Genomic DNA, 27,976 nt, shown 5'->3' with positions numbered 1-27,976 from the left:
TTATCGTATGTTTCTCAAGTTTTCTCACGTATTGTGAGTAATATTTGCCCTCAATTATTGAAATATTTTCTTCCAATGCTTGGAATTAAGAAGCAATATGCCTATAGACGTCCATGTCCAGTTGAACTAACTCAAGTGAAGTAAGGATTGGAGTGATGGCGACCGGAGTGATTAAATTGGACAGCATCGATGAAGTTTTCGATAAGGTTGGTAACATTTTCTTGTTAGTAACAGAACTATTCGAGTACGAAAAAGCCAGTAAATTCCCTGCCTCTTTTCGTTTTTTTTCTTCTTTTTTTTGTTGTCGTAGAAGTATGCAGTTATGCGAAGATATTTCTCTGGAAGAAAAAGAGGAATGAGGACATCAATTGCATATAATAGCAGTAAAAAAAAGTGGTCACGACCAATATCAGGTTGTAGTAATTCTTTGTTGGAAAGAAAGGTTTTCGCTAGCGGAAGTAAAGGGACCATATGCCCGGCGCAAAATGCTCAAAAGTTGCGATCGCCAGTTCTTACGTTTGGACTCGTGGTAGCGACGACGATTCTGCAACAACTCACGAGTCTTTTCTCTTTTCAGACACATTCTTTGTGGTTTATGGCCGTAGGACTTTGACTTAATTATTTAATATTATTTTTATTATTATTTACTATTATGTATTTTCAATTACTTAAAAACATAGGTGTGGTATAAAAATGAAACAAGACGGAACGAAGCTCACTAGAAATTCGCCTCAGTTCTATACAGTGAGACTGGCCCTTCATAGCACACTGTGTGGGAGATGGAGTGGTCATTCTCCTGCTACCGGAGGTGAAAAATCCTCACGCGATATCCTTTTCCTAAACCCAGAACGCTACAGTAGAACAGCGGTTACCCGAGCTTGAGTGACCAACGTAACCCATAGAGGCCCTAGCCGATTTATGATGAAAATAATCAAAAAAAAATAAATTGAAGAAAATGAAACTTTTTAATTCCAGAAAATCATTTAAAATCACTAGCAAAGAAATAAAAGAAGAAGAAAGAAAAGAAAAACGTGAAGAGAACAAGAGGTTGGCAAACACTTGAGAAACTTTAAGAAACGAAAAAAAAAACAGTTGACTTCACCTCAAACCTTCAACCTCAAGGAAGTATAGGGACAATAGGAGTGTGTACGAGTCCTCATCAGTTCGTGGCAGCTACGTAATAATGACTCTGTAACCACACTCAAACCGTACATACTTGTCCGTCAGTGAGGGTTTGTAAACATTCTTAACTACATATTGTTCGACTCGGCAAAATAAAGGGATCGGAAGAGAGTGGAGCCCTTCTTCGTCGTCTTCGAGGCGAACTATCACGTTTCTTCTTCGTTCTCACTTTTCGAAGTTCAACTCGTTGAAATTAAGACCTAAACATACGATGACACATTATTTTTTAATTTATGCTCATTGAGTGAACTCCAGAAAGTACGAATTCTGCTCTGGTCGTGGATTAGAAAAGTTGCATCGGGTTCAATAGCATATTCTTCATTTTTTTCCATAGCGTATAGGATCTCGTAGAGGAACTGCATGTTTTTTTTTTCTGAGAAAGATAACGTGCCCGTTCCCGCTAATCTCAGCTCCGAGCTCAGCTGGCATCAAAAGATGATCCTAATTAACTCACGAAGTTTCGCAAAGAGCAAGGATAACGGCGAAACGTTACTTGTTAATGAAAATCGACAGCTCAGCTCAGTTTAGCTCGCGGCTCAAGCAACCTGGTCCAAAGTACAGGATCCGTTGAGAGTGCCCGGCCTCAACGACTCGTGTACTTTGGGCGGGATTTTCTCGCATGGGTATGAACACGTAGGCGCCGTTCTTCTAGAAATAAAAAAAGACTTGTTGTAAAAAAATTAATTAATTACATAGATAAAATAAATAAATTGTAAAAAGAACGCTAGCGAGATAGCGCGGCCGAGGAGAATCGCTGAGAATAAATAAGGATCAAGCTCTTTTTCTTCCCATTTTTTGTACTTCTTTACTCCATCAAAAAAAAGCAGCTCAGCGAGCAGATCCTGGTAAACGAGGGCTTTCTCGTCACAAGAATTCGGAAATCTGTGATCCGGTAATCATTAATATGTGCTTCCTTCTATTATGCTAGCAAAAGATACACAAATTTGAAGTTCTGTGGTGGACGACCGGAACTCGTACTCGGTGATTTAAAAATAAATGTAAAAGTAAAGGAAAAGATAAGAATAAATGTGAAATAAATGTGATAGTAAATATAGATGCAAACGAATCTTGAAATATTTTCATTCCTTAATGTTTTTAGACCTCTGCTAGGAAATTTTTTGTTATTTTTTTGAAATTATTTTGTTATCTTCTTCTCTGATATTTCTTTTTCTTCAGGCTGCCAAAAGTATACATCGGAAATCTTCACATCTTTCGCATAGCGATCGTTCGTCTTCTGGTGTATCGTCAGAGTCAAGTTCACCAATTGGAACTCCTTCGGTGACCAGCTTCAGTAACCCCGTAGCGGATATACTCGAAGACCGACGAGCGTACAATAATCCTGCTTTGCAGCTTGATCCCAGTGAACTCGTATGGTGAGTGCGGCTCATATATTTCAGTCAGAACATTATCGAGGAGATTTGCGGGTGATTTCTGGAAGTTTTTGAGCGTGTCGGGGTCCAACTTCTTCGGATTTCGAGTTAGTATCTGGCTCTTTCTTGGAAGGTGTTTGGTGACTTCCACTGAACTTCCACGTAACGGCCATAGTCGCCTAGGTTACGCGAAGCCACATGCAAATGGTAATGCAGGGAAACTACATTAATCCTACTCCGTTAGGTGTGTTTTTGTCAACAACACCTTTTTTTCGCCTCGGTGTTTTTTCTTCGACAGATTCTTTTGAAAAGCTTGCTGAGTTGAGTTCTCATTCTCTCTTTTTGTGCAGCAAAAATTGAAAAATGTTACTCTTGGATGGGGTTTATTTCCAAAAGGTGTTTGCAAGGTAAGGCGAGTGATGAATTACGTAGTATTAAATAATCACATACATTACAAAATATCGCACCGAAAATACTCAATAATTTCATAGTTTGCAAAATCTTTTGACAACATGACAATGGGGCCACGAAGGTTCAACACCTCGCTGAGCCAAATTTTTGCAAAGAAGATGGAAACTTGAAACCACTTTTAAAAGATGAAGGGTTTAATGATACATTCCTTCTAGTAGTTTAAAGGCTCAGAATCTGTGTAGATTGCTAGGCATGGAATATCGCGAACAACTTCGAGAATAGAACTAAGAGAAATATTTTTGGTGGCATTCTATAGAGGAAGATTTACGCTGCAAAATATTCGGCTGCTGTTTCTTGGGACCTCCTAGATTTTTTTTTGTAATTAAGATGGGAAAAATTAAAATTTTTCGATTTATTTTGAATTTTTTCCATCTGATTTTTCCAGGTCTGAGAGTTTGAGAGAACCACACTGTCCGAAGAGAGAAATTATGCATATGAGATTTTCCTTAGTCCCTCCTTCCGAATCTGTGGATGCTTTTTTTGGAATCTCGTCCAGCTTTTTTTGGAATAGGAGAACTTGCAAAATCCCGATTTTTGTCCGTGTGCCAAAAAGTTTATGACCTCGAACAAGGTATAATAGTTCGGAGTAACTTATTATGAAGCAAATCGTCTTCCAGCATATTGTAGGCGAAGATTTTCTTTAAAAATTAAAGTAGATACTGTATCACGTTATCTCTAAAGCTTCGCCGTTTTTCCAAATTTTTGATTGGAAAAAGATGGAAAAAATGACATTCTCCTATATTTTTCTCATCTAAATTCCAGAAGAGCTGGGAGCTTGCAAAAAACAGCAATATGACTGTTTCGTATGCCAAACCGTCTTCTCCGAAAAACTATCTAAAATATTTCTCTCGTTCGTTTTAACACCAAGTTATTTGCGACCTTCCAGATCTAACAATGTGCACAGGATCTAAGCTTTTTTGGTTATTAAATACCTTTAAGCCCACTTTTAAACTGCTCGAAGTTGAGTGTAATTAAACTTTTTGGTTTTTAAAAATGGTTTCAAGAAAATAACTTTTTTACAAAAAATTTGACTCAGCGAGGTGTCGAAGTTTGGTCTTCCTATTATCATTCTGTCGAAACAAAATTTTGTTTTTTTTTTCTTTTTTCCCTCGTTCCTCTGTAATTCGACGTATGCACCTGATACTCCACTTTTTTGTCAAATAATGTGTTTTAAGCAGTATTTAAAAATATTTTACAGATATTAGGAAAAATAGAATAGAATAAAAATCAAAGTGTTTCAATACCAACATTTCAGCAAATTCGTTTCCTTCATATCTTGCTGTTTCTTCAGTTACCGCGTTTCACATTTGCCACTTGTTCCTCGGCTTGGGAGTTATTTGACTAAACGTTTTCGAAATATCCAATATATTGAATTTGGAGTAACAGAGGACTCCCACAGCAACGAGGGAGGGGCGTCGTATTCGAGGGGGTCGTGCCCCATCACAGCGTTTAACCATGGGTGATCCAATGTTTATGATCAATTTAACGTAATCCAAACGAATAAAGAGCGTTCAGCTTAAAATAAAATAAATGGTAAATTACAGCACATCTTCAGGGAAGATTCGAAAAAAAATTTTGCTCAAAAGTTAATAGAGATTAATTGAATCAATTGAAATTTTGGTGGTGTAAATTAAATAGTAAATTAAATAAAAAAAGTAAATTTGTGTGAGAAATTTAAATTTTGTTTCGTGACTTTTGTCCTGGGAGGGTCTTATAATTTTAAGAATCAACAAAAAAAAAACAGAAAAGGTTTACAAAAGTCGAAGAAAACATCAAAACCTTTAATTGCTTGCTTTTGTTGATTCCTTGCGTTGGACCGTTTTTACCCACTAGTTCGTCCTTCTGCTTGTAATTTGGTGCTTCGTTGGATTTTATTTTGCGGAACAGCTAACACGAATATCAGCTTCTTATATGCTTATATTAATATGGTCGACCATGCAATTTCCTATCCAAATCTGTCTCCAAGCATCCTTTTCTTCACGTAACACAAAAAATTGTGAACCTGGTTGAAACCAATTACGCAAAAGAACGGAACAACATCTTGATTGGCTCAATCGAGTGGAACGCAGTTTTTGGGCGGTGCAAATGAGGGCAATAGCCAATAGCAGATCTGTGCCACCTCTTTTCTTCCTGCTTAATGCTGAAGAAGGTGATTGAGGGAATGCGTTGCCTTTGAGGGAAAATCGTAGCTAACTGAATTTGAACCACGTCAATTGAAATATCCTTGACATTTGTTTGCCTTTTTCTTTAATGCGTCATCGTTCGCACATGTCGTTTTTTTGATTTTTCCAATAGTTCTCTCAAGGTTAATAAATTTTTTAGAGCACGTTCACAAAAATTTATGTTGCCTTGTACTTTGCCTCTTTCTTAGGAAGTAATGAAACGTCGACAACTGAAAGAACCTGTTTTACAACGGCAGGATCTGTACAAAAATGAAATTGAGTCCGGGACGTTGAGAAAAAAAATCCATTCATTTGCAGTGTCTTTAGTTTCCCCAGTAACGAGAGTAAGTTGGCAATTAATCAGCCATCTTACCCTTTGCATCATTTCTGAATCGCAACGCTGTCGGAATGCTTTGATGTATATCAATATTTATACATATATAAATATAATATTATTATATATTATAGAAACAATTTTTATTTTTTGTTTAGGTATACATATTTTCTCCATGAAGAAAAGGATTGTTTCTTGAGTTTTCAGTTGTATTTGTACTTCCAATATTTTAATTGGGGCACGTAAATAATTGATGGTGCATGCAAAACCTTCGCGGAGACTGTAACTCCAATGAAGCAGAGGAATTGTTCCTGAAAGGGCTCCTAAAAGAGAGGATATCCTGTAGGTTTGATGGTGATGCTCTCGCGAAAAAAAAAACCACTCCGAGCAATTCTAAACATTACTGATTCTCTGATTGAATGGAATTTTTCTTACCACCCGTGTAAGTATCAATTTTATATTTATAAAAAAAAGATAAAATCGCTGGCGTATCAATCCACTCGGGATGCACCAACGCGTTTTACTGGAATTCGTAATCGTTGAGGTTTTTGAACGCGTGTTGGCCTATACAATGCCTGGGGGGCCAGTCGGTGTTTTAGGTCAAGTGTTTTTATTCTCCCAGATAAGTCTGTTACCAATTTATCGACCCCGGAGGGATGAAAGGCTTCGTTTGCACTAGGGCGGCTTCGAACCCTCGACTTTGTGACATCTAACCGACTGCGCCAAACCCGCCCTTTGTATTTATAAGAAGCTGTTAAAATCGAAAAAAAGACGTAATTATATTGCGTGTTGAAGAGGGTGGAATAGTTTTAATTCTCAAATCCATCTCAGTGAAAGGATTATGATGTAATTGTCGAAGACTGAAAGTTTCCAAGAAAATCTCTCTATTTCTAGATGTTAAGGACACTGCGCTCCTATCGATTCGTAACTTTTTTGTTGTTTGTTTGTTTATTTTTTAGAAAAAAAATCAAATTAATTATTTATCAGTTTGTTGGTTCTAGAAACACAAAAAATTTCCTTCCGGAGCTAGAACCTTCTAGAAATGTGAAGCCATCCCGTTGGACATCTCCTACAGTAGCTGTTCGCTCATCCAGAAATAATGCAGTCATTTCAATTGCACTCGAAGGAGAATTTTTCGATATGGGCGAGAGAATTTTGGTAAAGCGGCACTAAAATCTATCAAAAAAAGGATAAAATTGAAGAAAATGAAACGCTGCACATTTTATACTCTAGGAATTTTTGTTCATGTTAATTTTGAGAAATTACCGAAGTATAGTTATCTGATTATCCATAAGATGACCCCAAAAATCAACGAATAGACAATTTTTATTGGCTGTGTAGCAACACTCCTCGATAGGAAATTAGGATAGTGGTAGACTGCTTCCGAAAAAAAATATGTAGCAAAAATTGGAGGATTGATTTATTATAAGAATCTTACGCTTACAAGATCCGATTGTTAGACTCTGCACCCACGAAAAAGATTTGATTGCTTCTGATTGCGAAGGGGAACACCTTGGACGTATAGGCTGGTGCTCGGCATCCATAAAATGCTTGGATTGTGCGGTTATGTCAGAGTCAATCATCGGTTAATGCGCTCTAACGTCACTTCCATTGTGAGACGAAATTTGCGGCCTGACAGGTGCTGGAAGTAAAAGAGATTTCTCGTTTTTTACGAGCTCCAACGTGAAAGACTAAGGGAAAATTGCCTTCTGAAAGTCTTCGAGCAACTGGGAAGTAAGCGGTAGCCTTTTGCGGAATATATTCATATAGACATGTGTGTTTTTTCACTTCCTATTTTGTTTTTGGCAGTTGACGGATGTTTTTTGCGTGATCTGGAGTTGGATCACACCATGACTCAGTCCTTTAATTTGTGTTTTTTTTATTCTCTCTTCTTTTTCGTAGACGACAGCACTCTTTTGAACCTTTTTTGAACGGATCCATAACCGAATGGGTTTTCTATTCAGTTCCAGCTTTGGGGATCGTCGCAAAAAAAAACACGCTTCCTACACTTTTATGGCTTTATTGCGTTACGTTTCTTTATTTGTACGCGAAACACTCGGACACGCTTACAGATGTTTGGCGTAGGAACACGACGGTGGTCACACACCGCGAGCTGATTAGTCACCGTCTCCATATTACGCTCACGGCTGTACAATTTTTAAGCTTCTGTGAGCGAGTTCGTCTCGTCTCTTCACCTCATTTCTAGCCTTATCTTACGACGGAAACCCACCTGCTGCTATGCTGCAATTTGTACTTTCTGGATTATCCTTTTACGTCCTTGCATAATTTGATTGTATAAGGAGCTGAATCTCTCTCCTCCTATCTTGCATATACACTTTGTTTTGAAAACTGATTTTGGGATTGTTAGCACAAATGTCTTAAATTTTTGGATTAGTCCTCGAAAAATCGCAAATGAAGAAATTGTGCTCGGAAGAGTGAAGTTCTTGCCTTCATCCATAATTCTATGCACTTTATTAACGTCTGAATAAATGAGCTCTAGGTTTATCTGTTTTGCGGATTTTTTTTCGGAACTCAAACGAGAAATGTAGCAAAAAGTGTGAAGTTTTTCTTCATTCTTTCTATTCTTTGTCTTTTTTCTTTTCCTTTTTCTTTTTTTTCTTTTTTTCTCTTAAAAACATCATTTTCTCCATTTTCTTCAGCAGTTCCCTAACCATAACTCAACTCTATAGTAGTGCTTACACAAGTCAAAAAAAAAATGTCAAAAGTCAAAACCTTGCTTTTCTCCACGATTCTGTTTTCTTAAGGATTGTACAGATCAGTTACGGTTTACCTATTTTTTTTTGAATAATCTCAGGGTTTGGAGGGGGAAATTTTCGCGTTTTTTTCCAAGTCTCAGGTCCAAAAAGTGCTCGAAAAACAGGTAAATCTATGACTGATCTATACAATCCTTGCTGAAGTCCATAGAAAGAAAATGAAAAACTGAAAAATCTTCCCATCATCACATACTTCGATAAATTCCTGTTAAAAACTAGAAACCATTTTCTCCATCCTCACTAAACAATAGTTTCCTAACTATTCCTGAACTCTTTCGTGTTTACTTTACTTTCGACTTTAGAAGTGGAACTCTTGAAAAATTCCCAAAAGTTCTATTGAATACCATTCAAAAAAAAATCCCAAAACCGAATTTGGTTTTATTTCAGTCATAATGTCACTACACGAAATGTGTGCACTGGAGTCGTATCGCTGAGGGACGAGTTATGGCTGGACATCGAGGCGCATCTGCAGCCGCAGGCGCCAACGCTCCCGCCGACGACGACGCGAACTCTGGCCGAGAAGTGCCGCCACTTCGTACAGAGTAAGTGGAGGTGGGTCATATGTAAACCTGACCATCACAAGATCGGCTGGGCTCGGAGACATATTAAAGGCAGGATACCACGAATCTGAGGGAGTCCGCGAGAAAAGCTGGAGAAGGGGATGTAGATTGCGGGATCAGAGGTTGTTCCGCTCACCTCTCCCTAATCGCCCTAAAAAACGGCATGGGAAGCGATTCAGTTCCTACGAGAAATGTTAAAACGCTCCTCTATGTATACGTTCTGGCCGCCACAGCAACTTATTAATTGTTTTTACTTGAATAGGCAGTCGATGAGAACTCAGTGGCTTTCGACCGCTGCGCAGCTGGATGCGGCGCGTGCGCAAGGCTGGCCCGTTGCAACTGAAATCGTGGTGAATTATGGAGTTTTTCGCGCTTTTTTCACAACGATTATAGAGCGATGAGCGAAACCTCCCCTGCTACCGCAGTCTGCAACCTCCAGTTTTTCCAGCAGTTCCCCTCACTACGTCAGATTCGTGGCATGCTGCCTTTAAGCCCAGAAGTATAAATAAATGAGTTTGCATATAGTCAGCTACTCCCGGGGATCCGAATCCGAAATTTGTTTGGACAAAAATAGTCGAAACTTTCTTTTTTTTCTCGAAATTTCTTGTTAGAAACCTTTGACTCTGTTCACTGCATCATCTCGGCATTACGAATCTGCTACACACTATGCTCGTAGCCGTTGTTGGCGAGGATTTTTGTGGGCTGGATTTTTCTGGCCTCGCGAAGAAGCTGTAGAAAAATCAATAAATTGATGAAGGAAATATTTTCTCGTTGATCCGTGATTTACATATGCGGGAACCCGTGTACGAGAAGTTTTGTCGCATGTCCAGAAAAACTTATTTTTTATTACTACTATCGATTACTACGTTATAACTACTATCGATTGGGATTTGTTGTGGTATTCGCAATCAGCATCGGAGAGAACGTAAATTGGCTGATTTCTGGACCGCTTCTAGCAAAAGCAGACAGAAATCAATAGATAATCAATGAGCGAATCAATATCTCTACACTAAGAAGTAGCCCATAATCTTCGCTCGGTTCCAGAATATCTGTTCAGATTTTTTCAGTTTTAACAGAAGATTTCTATTGATAACCTTATAACTACCATCGATTTCTACGGATTCCATCAACAATGTGGAGGATTTGTTGATTTTTATTGATTTTTCTTTGCTTCTTGGAAGTCTGGCCCCTTTTCGGTACACTTGTTGTCGTTTCCAGTTCGAGTTTCACAAGGACCCCGAAGGAGTTTTGATTGGTTAGGGTTTTTCGGGAAATTTTCCGGTTTGACATAGACGTTTTCTTTTTGTGGTCATGTTTATGAGTATCAGATGGTTTCTTTTGGTTCACGTGGCATACGTAGGGGGAACATTTACATGTGAACCGTCTTTTTCTGGTAAAAACATACGGTAGAAGTACGGTAATATGGAGAGATGCAAGAGATTTCTTCTGGCTAAACTACGGAGAAAGTAACTGATTGCAGACATGAGAGAACTAGCGGGAACTGTCGAAGGAACCTCGACATCGTCTTGACTTTTGTAGACGATCGTTGACGAGAGCCGAACGGCCGCTTCTACTGCCAGATAATAGTGACCACTGACGCTGACAGCAGCAGTCGACCAAGTCGACCGTACGTCGCGTGTGACGGTCCAGTTGCAATTACGGCAGAATGACGTGAAGTGCTGGTCGTCGATGTCGCCTGGTCGAACCTGTTCTTCCCTCGCCTCTGCGTTCAATCGAACGCACATCGACGAACATTCCGCTGAGATCGTGGCGATCGATCACGTACCATCTCCATATTTCACACATCGGATCGGCGTATTCGTATGGATTTGCACTGAGCCAACTTCGCTTTGAACCGATGCATTTTCTCAACGAGGACTAGTGGTGGGTTTTTGCGCTTCTCCTTCTGTCCATGGAATGCGTTTCTTGGTAAACAAAGACTCCGCGACTGTCCCTGGAGAGTTCTTTCTTTCTTTCTTCCTTTCGTCATAAAATCATTCTTCTGCAGTTGTTGGCCTTCTGCAAGGAATTGTTCTCCTCCTTTTTCGTATTTCAGCAAATGTTTTGTGGTTTACTCTTTAGATCTCACAGTTTAGTTTCTTGAAATTTTGATGGGTTGATTCAGAATTTCCGTTTTTCATAATTTCAGATGTTCCGTAATTTTTCATCAGTTTTGCTAAACTAAGAATGAATCCCTTCTTCTTATTCCACTTTTCTGAGATCTCTGAGATTATTTTTCAGATTTTTAGAATTTATACATTGATATTGTCGTTTTTTAATATTTTTTTCCATAATTTATAAATTTCTGATAACTTGGATAAAGATATGCACAGATAGTGGTAAGGCATTTTTTCGACAGAATAGGCGTGGATACTAGAGAATTTTTTGGGCATTTTAGCAGTGCAATACTTAAGGTTTGATGAATTTTTAAGCGTTATGCGCTTTCCTGGAAATTTCCATACGACTAACACCTGTCTGTCTGCAACGAGAAGATTCTCCAGCAAATTGGCACATTTTTGCTTTTCTTATTTTTCATAATTTTCAGAATTTGTTTCTGAATAATGTGATCCGAAACGCTGAAAAATCGTGATCCGTTGTACTTCTCCAAAACGTTACTTTAACGTTATATTTTTTGTCGTTTTACCAATGCCGGTGTGGATGGAATCGGAGGGAAACGCATAAGAAACTACGAAATAGTCCTTGATCCTTTTTGTCTCGGTGACCTTTCAAGTGAATTCGCGCCTCCATAAATGCAAACAGTGTGGCTTCGATTTTTTTCACGTAGAATATAGGAAATATAGAAGGCGATCTTTTAAATTATCTGGTACGTCGGTCGCGTTTGCAGATCCCTCCGCAATGATGTTCAAGAAATTAGGAAAAATGGCTTTAAAATTTTTAGAAACGTGGACAGAATTCGAAATTTTGGAATATGGTGGTAAAATTCGTCGTTTAGCTTACAGGTGCTTAAGTAATAATCTTAAGATGCTATTAATTCAAAATTAGAGAAATATCCCACAAAAATACGTTTATTTAATTTTTAACTATGTAAATGAAGAATTCAAAATTGAAAATTCGAAACCGATTTGAGTTAACATCGCCCAGAGAGAAACATAGAGAATAAAATTCGAGAATGGAGAACGATTTTTCGGAGAAATTATACGATTTTGAATAACGTAAATTAGAAAATTGAGCTGGAAAATCACCAACGATGTATCGTGAATGATCGCAGCCAGTAATTTCTGCTAGAAATTTTGTGCACCTTCATTTAAAACGTTGACTTTCATGGATTGAAAAATAAACTCACTAGAATGTGATAGTTATTGAAAATCGTCGGAATTTTGTGCCATTTCTCATACGGGAAAAATGTCTTGTTTTCGGATAGACTTTCATGAAACGTTAGTTGTTAAGGGTTCTAAGAAATCCGAGAAAAAATGAGAGCGTAACATGAATACATAAGCGACCACCAGTGACATGACAGAATGACAGTGACGAATGACCGACATCTTCTTTCGAATTGGCGCACTGTTACTGACAGTTGTTTGTTTCTGGGAAATTTTCCACTTCGCAGTGTTCCATGACTAAGTCGATTGATTTGTTTCCAATCGTAATCCGATCTAATCGGCTTTCCATTCTCGAATATTCCTCATTATTTTCGATTTTTTCTTCGATTTCCATTATCCGACAATGGTCCGCAGTCGGCTATTGCTCAGCGTATTGAAAGTATTCATTTTGAAATCAGCTCTTCGTGTTGTGTCATCTTCTTTCGTAGCAATTAATCACTGCCGGCACACCATGGCAAATCACGTGATTCATTGTCTCCCTGCAGACTATGAACTGCTTCTTTCTTATGGATTTAGGTTGTGGCCGCGTTCGTTGCGCAGGTGATCCGATGGCAGGCGGAGTTTTGCTGGCCATAAAGGATGAAGGATCCAGTCAAATCTTGTCCTTGCCGCATTTCACAACTGAAGCTCCAAGACGTTTCTGGAGACGCAGACTACTCATTTTGCATCCGTTCTCCCTTGTAAAAATTTGGGAAGGAATCAAAGAGGGCGGCAGTAGGTTAGCAGTCGGTTAGAGGTTCCGCTGTCTGCACGATCGATCGGAGGTTCAAATCCGTCCTAGTGCTCACCAAGCCTTTCTTCCCTCAGGGGTCGATTAACTGGTACCAGACCTATCTGGGAGGATAAAAACACTGACTTGACCTATCGGACAGCCCCCGCAAGTCATTGTGTAGGCCAGTTACACGTTCGTAAACTTCGAACGATTCTGAATTGAAGTGAACGTGGGGGCGCATCCCAAGCGGATTGATTAACGCCAGACACTTTGTCCTTTATCCTTTTGTGCTGCAGAGTCATATCGACTCATTCCTCATCAAAAAAAGTCCAAGTGAGATACTGTAACGTGGAACAATAGTCTGTCTGCGTCAGAGTGACTAGGTTTCAGGTTCGAAATTTCGCCGCATTGTGGATACTTCAGTCACTGGCGCAGAATTGGTCCAAACGCCCGGATTCCCTTCTCCAGGAGCAAACTCCCAGTGATCCTCCGATTGGTGAGATCTGCGACGGAGGGGGAGGGGAGGGAGAGAGAGGGGGAGAGATTCGAAGCGTATGGGGAAGAGGAAGAGGAAGGAAGGAGGGCAGCAACACCGGTAATACAGTCAGAACAGAAAAGTCCCAGACAGTCCCCACAGCTGCGCACAGCACAATGATCACACCAATGCGGGCTACTGAACCATCGCCCAGGCGACCAGCAACAGGAACCAGAGGCAGTGTGGCATCAATCCACCATCCGCTATCAAGATTCCAGACGCAGCCACCCCCACCTGTATCGGAGACCGAAAATTTTCAAAATCAAAATTTCAAGATCCCCGCAAGCCCAGAGGAGTTAAACCGTGGATCGCATGGCCGGCGCCGACAAACAGATCCGCTGTAACACGAATCCGGCAGATTCCTCCTCCAAACATTCGTGACAAAGGCTGCTTTTAATCCGTGGGGCCCTATGGGCCCTCTAGTTGGTTCGATTGGCTAAACCTCAGCGGGCTACACCCCGCAGCAGGCAGAAATACATTTGATATTCTACAGCAACCTAATGATCGTCGAATGAATCGTCGGTTGCTCCTTAACTCTGCAGCTTGCATTAAACGAAAACAACAGGGTGTGGGAGGGGGGATGAGCGACGTTGACTTGCAGAATTTCGTTTCTTGAATACTAATATCCCATGTTATATGTCCAACAGCAAGCAAAACATCACTACATGGCACCATTCCTTGGTAACTAAGCTGAACTCATTCACCTCTATGTCTTTTTTATTTTGTGAAGTTTCAGCTTCAGATGCAAAAAAAAGATGTTCGTATTAGAAAAATTCCATAGCTACATTTTTAAATTTTCAAGTCAGATGTTGGGAAGAAGCATCAGCAGCAGATTCAAAAAAAGAACCTTTAATCTTTTTTCTGACAACACTATCTTGCTACTGGCTTGATAGAAGACCTGACTCTTTTCTTTCTCTCTTTTTTCTTTTTTCTTTTCTTTGAATCGTTTCACATCGGAAAGTTCATCATATACGATATTTGAAAACCTCCGAACCTTCAGAAATAGATTTTAAAATTTAAAATTGGACAATTAGACAAATAGACAATATTAAAAAATCCCCACCATTGTTACAACTTGTAAGGGCTCCTTCATTTAAATTATCATAAAAAAGCTGCTTGCGCTTTTTTTTCCTGTTCGATTTCAGAGAAACACAAATTTGCCTTTTCATTTCTACGTGAATTCTCGTTCCGAATCCGTAATAGGTGTACACAGAACAAAATTATTCATGATGAATTACGGAAATACATTAGTCGAAAATAGATCTCTTTGCTGAATTTCAACCACTGCACGGGTGCCGAGTGTCGTCAAACGAACCTTTGGCGGAGCATTCTGTTTTTCCTTATCATTTCGAGCCTTCCGATAGTGAAATTCCGAGTCTTTTTCACTTTTGGTTTGATTTATCGCCCTGAGAATTAATAAGGTGGTATCCTGTTTTTAATTCGGTTCTTCGCATAAAGCGGAATTCCTAATCTCAGGTCGTACCCCTGCAGGTTATCCTGAACTCGCTCCATAAATCTAACTCACTCCGGTTTCCATTGACCCCTTCATGATGGGCACGAGTACGTTATTTGTTTGAAACAAACAGTGCGTTTATCTACACGATGCTTGAAATTGCTGTTAGGGTTTCGTTTCAGTCATGGAACTGCACAAACAGTCTGACCAGTGACATTTTATGGATACAAAAAGACTCACTGCTCAGTATTTCGTTCCCATTTTTAGAAAATCAATCAGTAAGAGATCAAAAGATGAACTAACCTCGATTTGATGGCTTTTTTTTCAAAATGTGATTGATTTTAGGAATAGTTCATGTTTGGAGTGATACTTTACCATGAAGCAAAACATTTATTTTTTCTTTCGAAAAATCAGATCATGAAGCTGTTGATTTTTGCAGGAGAATTAGATATTCCCGGCAGTGTTGGGCAGCTGTTGTTTAGGAATTCCTCTCGAAGTCTAGGAAGAAAATCCTCAAAATTTTTTGAAAATACGCTAAAAGTTCGATGAAGACCAGTCAAAATGAAGTTTCTCTGGATTTGCTGCTTCTCTCGAGTGAAGAAGAGAAGAGGATTTAATTATCGGCCTTGGCAAACTAATTGAGAACTTCATACTTTCTATTTCTAGAAAAAAATTTGTGATATTTCTACGATGAAACTTGTAAGAATTCTCGTTTATCAGTGGAAGTAATGTGTTCCGCCCACGTTTCGCTCATCCACAGCAGAATTCACCCATAGATGGACGTGTTTACCTGTTCCGCACCGATTCCATCGTTCCTTTTTAGAGAACTGTTTAAAGTCATGAGTTCCACTGTCGCTTTCGATAACCTGGGCGCACCCGTCCTCGTTACACGCCCTTATCTCATCTGTATTATTCCATTTCCGTGACGACGGTAAGTGCGCGACATCGATGCGAAAACGTTGTCGACGGCATCCAGGCGCCAATCGGCGCCCTCTCCATCGACCAGTTTCTCGATCGTGTTGTTGGCCGATAGCCGTTGATTGAATCGAGTTAGAACAACGTGATCGACATTAACGCAAGGTCGCCACCTCTCTTGTCACTCTGCGCTGTCGCCCCTAAGATGAGGATGAATTTACTTAAATCTAAGGTTTTGCTGAAATTTTTCTTGAAAACATGTTGTCCACAAGCTGCTTCTTTTTTGGAAGACGTTTATTCGCGAACAATTCCATCAAAAACGCGAAAAAAGTTGTAATGCACAAAATCGTCAGATTTTGATTTTCTGAAAAAATTTAATTCTTTTATTGCTAAGGCGTCAGTGTGTCAGTTTCCAGTGATGTCATTTAAATTTCTTCTTGTCTTTCTCCATCCGTGGTGAAATCTGAGAACCTTGAGATCTGCTCCAGATCAGATTTATCTTACTCCTAAACTGGCTACTTCTAATTGAACTTATTTTTTTTGCTAAAATTTTGAATTTTTCCATCTTACACCTTCGGTTTTCTGATTTCAAACGACCAAAAATATCGACGAACAAGGAAAAATGTTGTACAAATTCTTCAACGAAAAACTCTGCTGCTGAAATGCTTTTCTTTTTTTTTTGTTTTTGTTCTTTAAAGTTGTCGTAATAACCAGATACAGTATGTACAGTTTGTGTCATGGTTTTCGTTCCGTTCGTCTACGAGCATAACGCGTTGCGGCAGCATTGTCCAGCTGTCTAGTCAGCCGATCGATAGTCGAACGATATTGATCGTTTCGCAACGTTCGTCAGGATCGAAAAGCTCTTTCACGCTGTGAAGGGGCCTCTACCGACTTGCTCTGACTGTGTTGATGTTCCTCTGTTTTTCCGTTAACGATACGTTCTTGCACAAAAATGTTTCGTCGGACTGGTTTGCGGACGACCATTGATGCGATAATTTGTCATAATTTTTGGTGATGTTTTGACTTCTAGGGGAAAGTTCTTCTTCGTCGTAGATGGATGCACCCTCTACGTCAGAATTTCAGTCAGTACCAGTTCACTGATTACTTTTATTGTAAAACTCACGATAACATGGATTCATGGGTTAAACTTAAACGGTTGGGTTCAGTAAGTTGCCTAAGGCCTAGTTCATAGCCACAGGTGCGATAAGGAGGAGCTGGTTCCTCCCCAGGTGAAAGGGGTCCTGCCCATGGGGTGTAGCGCGGGCGATGAGGATCTCTTCCTCAAGCGTCCAAAACTGAAGGGGGACCCCGTGTTATTTTGGAACTTATTCTTAGGGAAATGCGGTAGAACTAACACGAAACTGACGTATAGCAACGTAAAGTAAGGTAACTAGCCGATGACAAAATATAGAGTTCGTGATGTCGCGGTCCCACTCAACTCCCCGTGATGGTCTTTTAAAACCGCGTGGGAACGATGTTTGTTCCGACGAGGCACGTTAGAACATGTCATCCTTGTACACTTCCTGGTATTTATTACTTTTATTTGAATAGGCTGCTGTGGAGACCTTAGTGATCTTCGACTGCTCGCTTGTGGGCGCGGCGCGTGCACGAGTGTGAAGCGTTCTCACGTATCTCGTAGGAAGAAAAGCAGTTTCCCACGCTGTTTTTCAGGACGATTAGGGGTAATAGAGCGACAAGTTTGTAGTCTACACCCCAAACTCTATATTTTCTAGCAGATTTCCCCATTACGTTAGTTTTGCGATATGCTGCCTCTAGTTTCCATCCATTTAAAATGCATTTCAAACTGCGAAAATAAAGCCAAAAAAAGCTTTGAGAAAGTACCTAAAAGCTCTGCCGGAAATGCTGTAACAGTGCTTGCGAAATTGCTTTGTTGGTGAAAACGTAAATGGGCGTTTAGAGTCAAATCGTTCAAAATTCACATTTTTTGCTTCAACTCAATAATTGTCATGAACAGAATTTCCTATAAGGCTTGGGTACATGGAAACTTGAGCAGAGCTCAAACGGTTATTTTGTCAACCCTCAAAAATCTGAAAGTGCTCTTTAACTGTACTTTTCGTTCACTTTGGTTACTTTTGCTTTTTGGTTTGGGGAAATGAGGGCTTATTGAGGAAGTCTTGACCGATGCGATTAGCCTAAGAGGAAGTAGACCCCTAATATCTGGAATAAATGCAGGAACTACGGAAAGATACAAGCAGCTGTGTTTTTTTCTTAACAACCTCAATCCTCCTTTCTATTTAGGTCTATTCCTCTGTCGATGTTGCCTGTGAAAGAAGCGAATGGGGATCAACGACCTCTCTCGCCGCCCGATAAAGGCGACAAAGACGAGAACGCCAACCAAACGACACCTAAACCTCCGGCTCCAACCGCCGCCACGACACCCTCCACGTCGCGAGGCGATGCCGCCGCCGCCTCCTCCAAGACGGAGGCGACAGCGAAGGATCCTGACGCGGCACCGCCGTTCTCCTGCACACCGGTCTATATCGTGATCCTCTTAGCAATATTTGTTGTGTTAGTTGTGGGTGCGATAACCACGATTATCGACATGCGTCCAGAATTCATTTACGGTCCTCGGACGAACGTAACGCAAGAGCTCGTCAACGTTACCGTTCCGCCGTGATAATTCCTCATTCACTGTAGGAATCCATTCACTTTTTTTCAATGTTTTTTCGGTCTCATCTACTCTGTGACATACCACATGGTGTTTATTGTGATTTTTTTCGTTCAGCTCAGTTTTCGATGTCCACTTTCATGGATTCCATTTTTTTTCTGCGTTTCTTTGCTACGGATACTTGAAAAAATTTTCGTAGTGTTTTCTTCGGAATATTGCTTATCAACAACAATTCTTTACCATTTGCAAATACTGACGCAGCAAACTGATGGCCTCTATGAAATATCTATTAATTTTCCATCGCAAGGGTAACTGTAGCAGTGGAAGAGTAGTGGAGTACTCTTGAATTCATTTTTTTTGCCTGTATTTGTTAATTTTGTTTCGTCTGTTGGCACTTCATTTCACGAATGGTGAATCCGCCTGGACCTTTTGTTTATGATGTGCGATCTTTTTTTTTGTAATTCGCGCCCATTTAAGGACATATACGTTGATCAGGCTTTTTCCAGGCTCTGAAGAAGGCGACGACGCCGAAACGTTATCCAGAATAAAGATCAATAACAATCTTGGTTCTGCTTAAAAAGTAGTACACAATCAAGGGCTTGAATGCCTTCTCTGAGACCCTCCACATGGGGGAAATCTCGTACCTTTCCTACGTGTTCGTGTCCCATGGACAAGGGGGTGGGAGAGTGCACAGAAGTGGGAAGCAGCACGTGATCACACGGCCAATGCAGGCATGAGTTCGTGTCGGACAGACTAACACTAACGATCACATCCGATTGTGCGCGCTTCAGCTTAATTACCTAAGTTTGAGATCATTTTGTTCTTTCGTAGAGCGTCGTTGATCTACTGCACCCAGACAAGGAACGTTGCTGGGTCACAGAAGCAAGGCTCTCTGACATCGAGCGCGCTAATTCAAGTACACAGGTTTTGCGGATTCGCATGAGACTGGCATTTAGAAGGGCAAATTACTGTCTTATGTAGTAGTACGATTACGGAGTAGTAGTAGTTGGAACCCACTGCATGGGCGCTGTCGATGGTTTGACATCGCTCGCGACCAACCAAGAATTCCATCTCCGGGGCAGTTAGATTAGCACTAGACTTCGGGGAGGAAAGGGGCACTGACTTGATACACCATCACTGGTACGCTCACGGCCAATACACCAAATTCATGAACTTCTGCGACTCTGGACTGAAGACGAACGCGTTTGTCCAAAGAGATTTGCGAACACCGAAAGCCATATCCTTAATCTAAAGAACGATTTAGAAGATGAACGACAAAGTGATCGGCGATGAAATCAATCCTTTTCGGATCAGCAAGCGGAATCCTCTTCAATTCAGAATCAGAGATCAATGGGGACGTATACGACCTCTACGGAGACTTGCGATTTCAACGATGATGAAAGAAATAGCTACGTAAATTTGAATTTTTAACTCGACTTTTTTTTAAAGAGTGGCTTAAAGTATAAAGTCGAGTCTGAAACTCAGGATATGTGGTACTTGTGCTGTACCTGTTGCCTTGACGTCTATTGTGTTGCTCGAAAAGTTATTGCCGTTGTGCCAAAAAACAAAGTTTGTCCGGAAAAAATCAAAACTACATTAGCAGGATCCAAAAGATGTCTTCCATTTCTATCAATGAGCTCTTGGGTTTTTTCACACCAAAAACAAATCTCCTTCCGGACGGACTCGTCTGCCTATGACCCACTGAAGTCTGGCGCCCACTTTTGTGCTTCATTGCAGTTCCTGGATTTTTCGTTCGGAGGTGAATGTCGTAATGTGCCGTAATGAAAGTTTGAGGACATTAACTCCACTCACCACGACCGAGTACCAAAATCTCCTCAATTTCTAAAGGCTCACTTTCAATTATAACCGTGCTTTCCTTCAATTCCTCAATTTTCTTCCGGATAATGATCGCGACATGCTGCTAAGCATTGTTATGGTTGAATAGTGGTGATCTAAACATTTCGAACATTCCTGTTCAGCTCATAGTTCGACAACGGTTGAGCTTGTGAAGCTCAAGCTCAGACCAAGCTGTAAATTCGTACGCTTCCACCTGGTTGACTTCCTTTATGACCAAATACTACACTGAGCCGTTTTTTTCGTTTTTCGAAACTTTCGCTTCCGCTAAGAAAACGTCAAAATTTTCAATTTCTTCATTGACATTCTTAAGAAATGCGTTCTCCAAACAATTTGTATGTCGTGCGGGTGAAATTCGGCAATTCTTTCCTTCTGTTTGTATTCGTAAAACAAGCGAGCGCACACTTGCAATTTTTGAGGAGAATTCCCAGAATAATTTTTGTACCCTGGAAAATTTAAACAGTTATGCTATTAAGGAGATGAGAGATAAAGCATCTGGCGTTAATGAATTCTGCTTCGGATGCGCCACCGCGTTCACTTCGACTCAGTATCGTTTGCACTCAACAAACGCGTCTCTTGCTTGTACAATGACTTGCGGAGGCCACCCGATGTATCAGTCCAGTGTTTTTGTTCTTCCAGACAAGTTTCGTGCCAATTTGTTGACCTCTGAGGGATGAAAGGCTTGGTTGGCACTGGGGCGGTTTCGAACGATCGATCTATCTGCAGTCAAAGCGGAGCCTCTTACCGGCTACGCTACAGCCGTCAAAAAATAAAACTGAAAAATTCAAGCGGTTATGGACAACATGTAAAAGACGGGCATGTATACTATTTAGAGAGAGTGTTTTTTCGTTAGAATATGCATGTTTCCCAAAATTTCCCGAAAAAGTGAGAAATTCCCGCTTGGATAAAATCTACGAAGGCAAACACACTACGACCGTAACCTTCTGAACAACCTAGTTCGAAAAAGCGCTAACAATGAAGAGCTTTAAAAGGAAGATATTTCTGAAATGAATCGCAATCATTCCTAAAAGTAAAGCGTTGTTTCTGTGCATTGTGTGCCTATAATCCACAGTATGCACTTTTGATACACTTCTTTTTCTGTTAATACATTTATTCGACGAAATAAAGTTTATATGACATGTAATGAATGCAACCACAACCATAGAATGCTGTGAAGAAGCGTACCCGATCAATCAATGTTCTTCATTACGCTTTGCTAGCGACAACAAAGTGATATATCTATAGATCTTTGAGAAATGAACGGGTAGATCAAGGACATACACACACAGGCACTAGCACTAGAAGGATAAAGCAGGATGTAGAGTGATCCACACAATGTATTCTTACCCGGATTCATTCTAAGCAGAGTTAAGCAATTTCTCGAAGAAAAGAAGTAGTGTTCCTAACAAAGTCATCATGGAATCGTTTCTTAGCTGAAGCGTTCCTATATACCGTAATACATCGTCTGGATAGGAACAGATTCTCGAATATAATGGTGATATGAAAAATTACAATCACCGGGTATTGAGCACACCCACCGCTTATTTCTATGAAGACTAAAATTTATGAAAAAGTGGAAAGAATCAAAAGAAAGAAGAAGGAAAGATGACTTCCATGAAGAAGATTTCCATAAAAAGAAAAAAAAAGATGACTTGCACATAAATTCTCCGACTAAATCCCTTTTTTATGCTTTTGAAAGTTAAACCTTTTGGGACCGTTTACGGCCGTTTGCCTTGAAATTTTAAAAATAAAACTCTAGTGACACCTAGAGAATGAAGCGATAGAACGGAATCGAAGTTGACATTGCATGAAAAATACCTCGGAAATGGGTGTGGCGTTGGGTCCCGGCGACCCATCGCGGACCCTGGTGGGTTGGATAAAGCCAAAGTTCCACTATTTGTACAATAAAGTTAAATACGTCACTAAAACTGACGTTTTTCGAATGTTCGTGTGCGAACTTGAAGAGTTAGCGGGAGAGGAGACGAATCGTTGAAAGTTCGTTCAAAGTGATTTCGACAAATTTCGTAAATGTATTTGTATATCGCTGTAGTAGTACCAGACAGCGATGGCGAACATCGTCATACAGATTACCGTACTTCCGATCACAGCTATCAGCACATTGTTCGACTTCTGTTCCAGACGCTTCCTTTCGCTTGCAGGAAGGGAAAGTGGCCGCATGTCGAGCGGTCGTTTCGTACGGCGACTTAAAAAAGTAGAAGTTAAACGTGGGGAGATACATGTCACAGAGTTGAAAGCTCCACGGAAATTACGATGGTCAGTGAGCGAAAATTGGAAGAGGATAGGTTACCTTAGGGGACCGAAAAGCAGAGAATAGCAGAAGGAACTCGAAAAAGAGGGGCTGGTTACGATATCGTTGGTTGATATTTATTATTCTACTCTTTTTAATACTACTTAAATTATTATTCTATTCAAATTATTCCATTGTTTGTTCACAAAAACACCTATCCGCTTGTTTATCTCTCGGTCTACTTTGAATCTGATTAAAGATTGAAAGCGAACAGCAAACGGGGGTCTGTTTAAAGGCATCACCCCACGAATCTGAGGTGGTACGGACTTAAGGTGGAGTATTCTTATTCGGGATGGTAAATTTGTCCATTTTTCCTAACTGCCGTAAGAAAAACGGCCCAGAAGATGCGGCTCGTGCACAAGGCTGGCGCGCTCCAGTCGAACTCGTTGTAGAAAGTAGCTCGCCAGAACGCTCGAAGCCGTATCTTCTGGGCCGTTTTTTTACGGCAAATAGGAAGAAATGGACGGAATCACCCTTCTCTCCATAAGCTACGATCCCGTATACGAATACTCCACCTGAAATCCGTACCACCTCAGATTCGTGGGGTGATGCCTTTAAAAATGTATAGTCGCCCAAAAAAAAAAAAAGAAAAACACCTTCCTTTATTGAGTTAATGCCTGAAAGCCGTTAGACAAAACTTAATTCATACATAGTAATTCATACATTACATTTAAAATTTGAAATAATATCCGAGAGCAGAAGTAGTTAATCTTAAAAAAAGACGTGTTTTTAGAAGGAATACCCAATTTTACCAAATAGGCAGAAAAGTTGTTTGATTTTTCAATTTTTTTTTTATTCATAGAAATATCGACAAACACGTATGCCAGAAGATTCTAGAAAATACTACGGCTATCGTTCATCTGCCAAACTGAAAGAAGTTCAGGGAAAGATTTCGGTGGCAGGTATCGACAATATTTATTGAGGTTCATTGAGTGTACCCAGATATTGGGCTGCGATGAAGGGGAAGTAATTATCCCAAAAAAGTACCGGTCTTATGTATATGTTTCTGTTTTTATCGTCCACCTTTCTTTCTCCTTCCTAAGCGTCATCCAGTATGCACGCTCGCTCCGCTCCTACTCCACACTTGCTACACACTCTCTCCACATTTTGACAGAACAAGATTTTTTCTTCTGAAAAAAATTGGACTTTCTCAGAGAAGTATTGAATATCCATATCCTAAACAAAAAACACAAAGGTGCATTTTTCTTTTCGTGCTTCTCCAGCTCCATTTCACCACATTGTCTATCAATTTCGTGGATGAATTGAGACATAGCTCGCCAGGATAGTAACCGTTACAGAAAGTAAACAACTACAGATTAACAAAAAACAAACGATTAATTAGTGCGTTCGTTTAATTTTTCCATTTTTGTCAGCTTATAACCAAAAGTTGTTTGTAATACGTCGTTTTGTAGCCGATCCATAATACGAGTACCGCCAGTTCAAAAAATTCATCGTTGAGGTTTTGGAACGCGTGTTGGCCTATACAATGACCTGAGGGGGCTAGCCGATGATCAAGTCAGTGTTTTTATCCTCCCAGACAAGTCTGATACCAATTTATCGACCCCGAAGAGGTGAAAGGCTTGGTGAGCGCTAGGATGGATTCGAACCCTCGAACGTGTGGCTACAACGGACCTGTAACCGACTGCGCCATACCCGCCCAAAAATACACACTATGCACTATAAAATTAAAAACAAATATTAGGGCAAATTCAAAGAGAATTAGGAAACGTTACATACATACGCTGAGATTGTAATTACACTAAGATCCATCTACATAAAAAAATTTGTACAAGTTCCAGAGAAAGGGATCTTAAATATCTCCTCAGAAATCCTCTCTACGATGAGCAAGTTGAGAAAATTTGAGATTCTCGAAGAGATATGAATTTGCGTATAGGAAATTTAGAATGGAAAGAAAATTAACCAATCCATTATCGAAATTTTGTATAGAGGGAACTTCACTGCTGGACTGCTAAGCAAGTTTTTTTTGTTTACACTCGAAAGAAAAAAGCAGCTGGATGACATGAAAACACACTGTATTATTGCTATTATTACTGTGGCTACAACGGACCTCTGACCGACTGCGCCACACCCGCCCCTACCGCCAGTTAGAAACTAATAAAATAATGTGAAAGGATGAAGCAGACCATCGAAATGGTTTATTTTCACTCCCAAATTTTTTCGTATTATTTTCTTTCGTACTAGCTGTTTTCTTGACTCTTACGGAAGTCGTTGGAAGTGTGTTGAATGACATCCTACAGGCATTTTCGAGGGGCACGTCAGCTTGGATCAATTATTTTCAGGATTATCGATCGCAGTACGGGTTGATAGTGCTGAGCTATTCTTTTCACTCGATAGAACTTACAAAAATCTCTGCCTTACAATGCAAGGAAATTGCTGATTTGTTGTAGTTAGGCAAAAATCCTTATGCAACATCCATAACAATGTCAAAAATTATCATGTGATCATAACTGGTGGAGTCTCACCTATAGATCGATACTGTTCACTAGGGGTTTAAAGGCATCACCCCATGAATGTGATGTGGTATGGATTTCCGACGGCCGAAGTCTATGCGGGGCGTAGATTGCAAAAACGAGTGGGATCTCGCTCATATTTCCCTGCATTATTGTAAACAGACGGCTTCGGAACGCTGTTTCTTACGACATCCTCTATTGCAAGGCGCCATCCTTGCGCCCCGCCTCCGTCTGCGATTCGTCGAAAACCCCTTCGGGTGTCCCGATAGGCATTTCATTTCATTTCACAAATCGCAGGTGGGGGGCAGGGCGTAAGGGTGGCGCGTTGTATTAGAGGACGACGTAAGAAACAGCGTTTCGGAGCCGTCTGTTAACAGTGATGCTGGGAGAGATGAACGGAGCCACCCGTGTATTCATCATCTACGACTCGATATAGTCTTCGGCCGTCGGAAATCCATACCATCACGTCAGATTCGTGGGGTGATGTCTTTGAAGCGGAAACTCGCGCATATCTCTGATTTTCAGGTCACTCGACCATACAGAACCAAGTTGCAGCTATCGATCGAAAATGACCATAAGAATTCTTCAGGTGAAGAATTTCATTTATTAGCTCATTATTGAAATATATTAATTATTTTGAATGAAAGATGCTACTACCACGGAGTAAATCGGGACACAATGTTCGAGTACACAAATTTCATCCATTTTTTGAAGCACATAAGGAAAAATCGAAACAAAAAAATCAAATTCAATATGTCGTAGTGTAACGATATGTAGGGGCTACATCTAAATTTCGTTAATGCTGAGACAGATTATATTTAGCGATTATTGTGGAACCGTACCAAGAATGCGAGTGTGTTCAAGCATAGAGTTCCATCATTATTGGGTTGATCCATAAATTGTAAAGTTTTTTAAGTGAAAATTTTGCACAATGAAAAGGTTGGCGATGCCTTTTATGTTGTCCGATAGAGAATTATGTTTTCTACAAAATATTGCGCTTGGTTTTATTCTATGTTGACATAATCTCTGTCTTTTTCACGTTAATAAATTAGAGGGTCAAGTTGAAAAAAAAGAGCATCGTGTAGCGATTGATGTGGAATCGTACCAAGAAGACATTTGTGTTCAAAAATAGAGTTCCACTACTGTATATCCGCTCTCTTCTTCACTTTGATCTTCAAAGAAAGAAGAAAAGGAAATGTGACCTAACTCGGAACGGTACGGACTTTGATCGAAGGAAAAGCGGAGAAGTAAAACCCCAGAACTCACCTTGTCCCGTAATCCGACGAACTCTTGTCCAGGTCGACGCTGCCAGTCAGCGGCGGTGGCGGAATGTGGTTGATGAAGTCCATGTTCAGCCGCTGTGATCGGTCAAACGGCGGTGTCGCCGAGTCGGCGCCTCGAGCCGCCAACGGTGCGAAGTCGGCCACGTTCTCGTAGATCGGGCACTGAGTGCCGATGCTCGACGTCGGTGACGAGGCGCACATTTCGGTGGTCAACGTTGAGGTTGGCGATCGAGATCGTTCGCTCACGGCCACATCGTCATAGATTCGCATGTATCTTGCTGAAATTAGTGGTATATTTATGCGGAATGTGAATTGCGAGAAAATCCTTTAAAAATCGTGTAGTTGTTGAGAAAGCTGAATCCTGGAGAGGCGGTGAAACCAAGGGAGAGATTTGAAAATTTCAGGAAACTATAATAGAATTAGAAAGAAGCTCGTAATAATAATAGGCTTTTGAAGCATTCAGGATTCCACAGAGAATCCATCCATGAATAATTAGAGAATTAGAAATAAAGAAATTCGCTCATAGCAGGACTTTTAGATTTCTCCCCATGGTACGAATGTCTCTACTGGTTTAGAGGCATCACCCCGCGAATGTGGCATGGTATGGATTTTCGTTGGAGTACATCCATATCGGGACGTAGATTATGAATACAGGGACGGCTCCGCTCATCTCGTCCTGCATTACTGCAAACAGACGGCTCCGAAACGCTGTTTCTAATGACCTCTAATACAACGCGCCACCACTGCGGCCCGCCTCCGCTTGCGATTTGTGAAATGAAATAAAATGCCTATCGGGACACCCGAAGGGGTTTTCGACGAATCGCAGACGGAGGCGGGACGCAAGGGTGACGCGTTGCAATAGAGGAACTAATTCAGAAACCGCATTCCGAAGTGGTCTGTTTACAGTGACGCAGGGAGAGATGAGCGGAAACATCGCTTTACACATAATCTATGACCCGACATAAGTATAAACCAACGAAAATTCATACCAATCCAGATTCGTGGGGTGATGCCTTTAAAGTGAAATACGCTTTCAGCTAAAACTGCTCCAAAGCTTCAGAAGCGAAAAAGAAGTCTGAATTGGTTACATAATTGCTTTCATTATGCATCAAAGATGATTTCCACTCCATTTTTAGCGTCGCTTTGTGGATCTGATCATTATAAGTAGGTTTTATGCACTAAGATAAATACCAACACCTCTCGAAACCCAGAGCGCTCAGCTACACAGATTTCAGTGCAGAAAGAGCTTGCTCCAGACGAGACATTTCATATCCAGACACCATTTATGGCAATACTGTGCCTTCCCTTCGGTTTGACGAAAAAAAATAAACGAAAACTGAACACAACGCAAGCGTTGTGCAGATAGACTGGAAATGTTAAGGCGACCTACAAGCGGAATGTTCGGAAAATGTGGGAACCCCACACATTTAATGGGCGAGCAAGAAAGAAGCGAATCGTGTCTATGAAAGAGAGGATCAGTTTTCTCTGAGAGGAAAATTACTAGCTTTATCGATGTTTCTGTTTTCAGTCCTCCTTTGAATCTGTATAAAAGAATAAAGCGAAGAATAAAGCTTTTTCTAGTAATAGATAGTTACGATTGATGAGTGGAAGTGAAGAAAGCG

The 27,976-nt window shown here is 40.5% G+C and overlaps 2 protein-coding genes across 4 annotated transcripts in view; one reads left to right on the top strand and one right to left on the bottom strand.

Annotated features, from left to right (window-relative positions):
- Positions 1-155: 155 nt before the first annotated feature.
- RB195_005230 (uncharacterized protein) lies at positions 156-18,447 on the top strand (the record flags this gene model as incomplete). 2 transcript variants are annotated; one of them, XM_064177593.1, is made up of 4 exons in its annotated part: positions 156-206; positions 2,359-2,555; positions 8,681-8,845; positions 18,069-18,447. In XM_064177593.1, 4 exons carry the CDS (start codon positions 156-158, stop codon positions 18,445-18,447), a joined length of 792 nt encoding a protein of 263 aa, XP_064034718.1. The 2 variants fall into 2 exon arrangements, with proteins under 2 accessions (XP_064034718.1, XP_064034719.1); XM_064177594.1 differs by lacking the exons at positions 156-206; positions 2,359-2,555; positions 8,681-8,845 and adding an exon at positions 16,863-16,891.
- Positions 18,448-19,584: 1,137 nt separating this feature from the next.
- The window catches only part of RB195_005229 (uncharacterized protein), a gene marked incomplete at both ends in the record, with an annotated part of 35,714 nt that continues 27,322 nt past the window's right edge, over positions 19,585-27,976 (bottom strand). The window contains 3 exons of one of the 2 annotated variants that reach the window (XM_064177592.1): positions 19,585-19,686; positions 22,384-22,495; positions 26,338-26,632. In XM_064177592.1, the coding sequence (XP_064034716.1) occupies positions 19,585-19,686; positions 22,384-22,495; positions 26,338-26,632 (509 nt within the window). Of the gene's footprint in view, positions 19,687-22,293; positions 22,496-26,337; positions 26,633-27,976 lie in introns of those variants that run through there. The other variant, XM_064177590.1, reaches the window with a different exon arrangement.

This window comes from Necator americanus, chromosome I, assembly GCF_031761385.1.
Source record: "Necator americanus strain Aroian chromosome I, whole genome shotgun sequence".
NCBI lineage: Eukaryota > Metazoa > Nematoda > Chromadorea > Rhabditida > Ancylostomatidae > Necator > Necator americanus.
This window is presented reverse-complemented; position numbering and strand designations above follow the sequence as displayed.